At 42.1% G+C, this 5,749-nt stretch overlaps 1 protein-coding gene across 1 annotated transcript; it reads right to left on the bottom strand.

Moving 5' to 3' along the window:
- Nucleotides 1-1,972: 1,972 nt before the first annotated feature.
- LOC104497549 (putative Dol-P-Glc:Glc(2)Man(9)GlcNAc(2)-PP-Dol alpha-1,2-glucosyltransferase) lies at nucleotides 1,973-5,745 on the bottom strand (the record flags this gene model as incomplete). The annotated part of the gene is made up of 3 exons (XM_010140815.1): nucleotides 1,973-3,088; nucleotides 5,093-5,290; nucleotides 5,611-5,745. Coding segments are annotated over 3 exons (1,389 nt in total), but the record flags the coding sequence as incomplete, so codon positions are not given.
- Nucleotides 5,746-5,749: the final 4 nt, after the last annotated feature.

Genomic DNA, 5,749 nt, shown 5'->3' with positions numbered 1-5,749 from the left:
AATACGTAGAAAGCATGAACACTCTTTCTTAACAGTGTTAATAATCACAGGCATTCAGATACCGCTATCAGTGGACATGCTGGACAAAACAAAACACCTGTGGGCTATGTGAGCACAGGAATTCCTTGTTAAGCGCATGAACACCCGCTCCCCTGCACAAAGCCAGCGAAAAAAACTCAACAGATCCAGAAAACAATCTGGAATGCTAGACAGGGCCCCATCCCCTCCCACGTTACCATTTCAGTTCACGCAGTACTGGAATTTGAGGACACAAATGAAGTTGTACTAAAACACACATACAATCTTTACCTTGTTTACATCTTTTACTGGCATGTATACAACAACAAAATTGGAGGAAGGCAAAGAATTTGTCATACTAAAATCACAAGACAACATCCTGGAGTCTGCAAGAACCATGCCAGATTCCCGAAAAGTAACCCATTCCGGGTTTCTCTTGCCCCTTTGACTTCAACATAAGAAAAGGGTGTGATCGAAAAAGGCCTTCCCTGTGGTACGCACATAATCGACGAACTGCAATAGTGGCAACAGGCCAAGAAGCAAAGTGGCCTGGCAAACCTCTTAAATTCAAATAAACCTACTCATTGAAGAGTGGCTTTAAGGTTTCCTTAAGAGAAACAGGGTTGCGGAAATGCTGGACAGAAGAATCTGAGTTAACCACACCCTTCATAGTGTTGGTACAGGGAAGGGATCAGAGCCAGGACACCGACCTGCATACTGTAAAAGACAAAACCCCACAGTACCGAACTGCAAATTGTTGAGAAACAGTTCCACTTCAGAGTGACCGGAGTGGCAACAACATGGTGTGTTTGCACAGATCTGGCTGGAGTATTCTCATTACAGAACAAGAAAGAACTTAATGATTCTACACAGTACATGGAGTTCTGAATCCCCCAACACATAATTTAGTCATGTTTATAAAACTGCTTAATAGTAAACTTCAACCAATCAAATATTTTTGAGTCCAGTCAAACTCATTTACTGACAGGAACCATTAGAGTCATCTTTGATGATAATGAACTAATGCTTTTAAAAAAATATATACACACATTGTATTTTACCTTTGTAAAACAAAATATACACTCTCCAGTTCCATTAGATTTGCTCATATATGAAAAATATTTGAAAGAACATTTTGGTAATGTCATTAGTACTTCTTTAAACTATACATCAAAGATCTTAGAAGCACTCAGTTCAACGTGGGAGTGCACTCACATCCTGCTTGAACATAAACCCAGAACACCGAACCTCAGGACATAAAAGCCCGGTTATTTAAAGGGATATTCATCAGGCTGCATTCCACACGTAACAACACGACACAATTACTCCCCAGGTCACATTATTATCACCTGTAATTTATCTTTTGTTGTACAATAACGTTTATTCCTCCAAAGAAGGTACATGCACGCAGCCCTCACTGTATCTTCCAAATACCAGTTTGAAATAAAATTTTCAAAACACTCTAATGATTCAAGAGCCTACATTCTGTTTGCAAAAGTAATGTAAGCATTTATTGACAAAAAAATTATGAAAATTCAGTGGATGTAGGAAGTTTTGAAAACATTATACTTTAGCAGCAGTTCGTACCTTGACCAGTAGCAAATCTAGATGGAAGTGGCCTGATCCAAGGAGTAACCAGAGGTAACATAAAGGTTAAACACTTAGATACTTTCTTCCAAAGACAAGCCTATGAAACAGAAACTGTCATACATTCAAAATATTTTATTATAATGAAAAATTACTATAAACATCTCCCTTGTTCTGCATTAAATACAGAATTTGTATTGAATTTGTTAATTCCAGGAGCTCGTAAATTCAATATATAGAGCATCTTCACATTATAACAAACCGGATCTCACATTCAGTTGCAAGATAGAAGCAAACAGCTTCCTTCCCCAATCCCAACTGGGGCAAAAAGTCCTTACATGATGCGAGACATATTGCCTCATTCCAGGTCCAGAGTTCTGAAATGGAACTGGGTTTTCCTAAGAGTCTGAAAGTATCAAAAAAAGAGTCACCACATAAACCTCTGGATTTCGTCACTATTTGGCCATTGGAATGTTCTGTTTAGAAAAAGATAAAAAGTTACTGCATTCACAACAATATAAAAAGCCAGCTCCAGAAGTTGTCTATATAGAGATGGAAATGGAATATTGAGCCTATATATTAAGAATGGCAAAATAAAGTAACGAAATTCTAGCAATTCTTGAGGAACTGTGACAGCTAATAAACACACAAAAGACATTAAAATCCAGAATATCGACTTTGATTTTAGTGTATCAGCAAAACTCCAGCCAGCAAATATATAGACTGGAACTAATAAATATTTCACGAGCTCGTGCCTTTGGAAGACTTTTCTCCAGACATAGAATGTATAATGTCTGTTATCCGCTAGTAAATACTTATGAACATAGGTAAATTTCCAGATCAGGAATAAAGAGACCACGGCCATTAAGCTGTACTGCACAGGGTGCTTTCGTAGTGACAGAAGGAATTTCCTGATTTTAGTAGGGGTCAATAAATGAGGGAATGAAAAAAAGACAGTGAAGGACAGAAAATAGAACAGCTGAGGAAAATGCAAACAGGCTTCATGGCTACTTCTGTCACCAACAACTATTCCACCATTGATGAAGACAAAACCAAAGAACACAGTTACTAATATGATGTACGGCCAAGTTAAAGCAGTAAGCCTAACTAAGTTTTTAGGCGATATGAGATATTTAATAAGAAACTGCAACATTCGCATCAAATCTGAAACTGATCCTTTCCTGGAAGAAATCTTTTCATCTTTCTTCTTCTGTAACTCTGTCTTCCAGGCTTCATTTAGCTTCTCTGCAACAACATTTCCAGCACAAAAAACTGTCCATACAATATTTGTCTGACGAAACATGAAGCCACAAAATCCAAGGAGAGCAGAAGTTTTATGGTTACCATAAAGGCACATTAAATAGGCAAAGAGAGTAAAAAACACTGATCCTGGGTCCGTATAATAAAGGAATGTAAAAAAATAAAGGGTGGGAAACATTGCAAGGGTTAATGCAGATAAGATTCTCTGGAAACCAGACACAGCCTAGAGAAGAAGCAGAAAAATGTGGTTAGCAATGGCCAATAAAAATAAATAAATAAACAAACAAACAAAGAGCGTGATTCCTGGGAATGCCATTAACACAAAGTATAGCCTCTCTTGAAGCAGGCCACAGAGCAGCCAGTTCCGAGTTTCTAACCTTTGGTGCATTTTTGATTGTTTATCTTCATTACAATTCATGATTTAGAACATGAACTTTAAAGAAGGCAGGAGACCATGCAGTTTAAAACTTCTCCCAATTATCCCACTCACTGCACGATGCAACGCAATTCACAACATTAAAAAACACTGCATGGTTTTTCTCAATGATGTAGTGTGGGGTGAGACAGCCAGTCACCACCTCAGGGAAAAGAGGAACAGAGAAAATGCTGAGTTCAGAGAAGTACCAACTATACAACTACATTTTCTAACGCTTATGCTACTGTCATGAAACCTTTTGTTTTCTTACATTTGTATTTCCACCTCCAAGTACAAAGTTAAAAGTGTTCTGAAAGTGGGAACGATTTATTAAATTTGACCCAATTCTGTATAGTCTTATCATCTGCTTAAACATGAAGAGTCTCCTGTAAGAAAACACATCAGAAGAAATTTTCTTTATAATAAAGGAATCCTTCAGTTATCGGAGAACGGGGGAAAATGTTCTTATAGTTACAAGTGAAACTAAACATCTTCACTAAGGTGAAAGATTTTGAACAGGCCATTAACAACGGGAACAATCTACCTACTGCAATGGTGGATGCTCCACCACTTTAAACGTACGATATTGTTGTATCCAAGTTGAACTGTTACAGTCTGGATGGGTGGACACCTAGACAGGTAAAAACTCCATCCCAAGGCAAGTGTAACAACCAGACTATGACAGGGATCTATACTGGGACCTGTCCTGTCTAACACCTTTAGCAATGACTTGAAGGCAGACTCATCAAGCCTGCAGGTGACACTGAAGTTGGGGAGATCAGGAAATATGTGGAAAGGGACCTGGGGTCTTGGCAGATAGTGAGGTGAACACGAGCCAGCAGCATGCCCCAGGACTAAGGAACAGCAACAGCCTCCTGGGCTGCATTAACAAGAGCAGAGCAGCAGATCAAGGGAGATGATTATCTGTCTTTACTTGACTTGTTAGGCTGCACCTAGAATACCACATACAGTTTTGCGCCCTGTGATACAAAAATTGGTACTAGTAAACCGGAGCGATGGCAGAAGGCCACCAAGAGAGTTGAGGGCTGAAGCCCCTGTCCTGAGAGGAGAGGCTAAGGGAGCTGGCCTTGTTCAGCCTGGAAAATAGACAGCTTGTGGGGGGAGCTGAAAAGCAGCCTACCAATACCTGTGAGGATGTCAGGAGCCAGGCTCCTCAAAATGGTACGTGGTGGGAGAACAAGGGACAATGGTCATAAACTGAAATGAGAGGTTCAGACTGGATGTAACAAAAACCTTTACACATAAGGCCAGTCAGGCACGGAGCAGGTTGCCTAGAGAGGCTGTGCAGTCACTTTCTATCCTTGGAGTTTTCCAGGATTCAGCCCTGAGTAACACGGCCTGATCTCACGGCTGGCCTGCTTAAGAGCTAGCAAGACCTCCTAAGGTCCCTTCCAACCTGAATCATCCTCCAGTTCTTTCCAACCTGAATAACTCTCCAATTCTAAATACTGGCATCAAACCTGCTACCTTTCCAAAGAACACAATTTAGTTTAGATGAGCACTGAGACCTTTGCGCAGGAAATCTGGTATACGTACTAACTTTAACTTTTATTTCAATGGTACTACTTTTAGTGATGCACAAGGGTAAATTCTTAGAGGACTGCACCCTGAGAGACAAAAAGGGTATTAAAAAAATATAGAGAAAAGGAATGTGCCTCCTCGTCCAAACTGATAGCAGTACCTGCAGTTATACAAGACTGAAGACAGTTCACATACGCAGCAAAGCTAACATACATCGAGCCATTAAAATTACTCGTACGAGTGCATAAAATTATCCTCCTTTGACCATACCTTATTCTTCTGATGGATCTTGAACAGAAGTAAATACAGTAAGTAGAAGTTCCCAGCACTGAAGAGGAGGTTAATGAACCTGAGCATCCCCACAGAGCACACCACGCTGCCCGTCCACCCGAAGAGCCACGCCGCGGGCTTCACTACTCCCACCGAGACCAGGTACAAGCCCGGCAGCGTGGTGATCATGGGGTCCCACTGCAAAGTGGAGAGAGAAACAGGGTTACGGAGCTGCCGGCACACAACACAGGGACAGAGGCACGCAGCAGGTTACAACATGCCATTCTCCACCCTCGCCCCACTGTGTTTGCTCGGATGCTTAGCGCATTTCTGGCGTTATTAGACTCAGATTTTTGAACACTCGGTATGCTGCCCGGCGCACCACTGCACCACCGAGTAGCAGACACCGGCGCTTTGGACAGCGGTGACCATAAACGAATCCCTTTCCAAAGCGCCCACGGCGTGTTTACAGAAACCCTCGACCCCGACGAGGAGCCGGGACGGCCCCGGCGCGGCACCTGGAGGAAGCGGCCGTGGCAGTAGGCCTGCGCCTGCGGGACGTGGAAGACCTCGTCCATGTAGGGCCCGCGCTGGCGGCGGTTGATGGCCGCGAAGAGCAGGCACGACAGCAGGAAGGCGCTGCTCACGGCAGCGGAG

The sequence above is a fragment of the Buceros rhinoceros genome, unplaced genomic scaffold (genome assembly GCF_000710305.1).
Source record: "Buceros rhinoceros silvestris isolate BGI_N320 unplaced genomic scaffold, ASM71030v1 scaffold32637, whole genome shotgun sequence".
Taxonomy (NCBI): domain Eukaryota; kingdom Metazoa; phylum Chordata; class Aves; order Bucerotiformes; family Bucerotidae; genus Buceros; species Buceros rhinoceros.
Note: the sequence above shows the minus strand (reverse complement) of the source record. Positions and strands in the feature narration are given on the sequence as shown.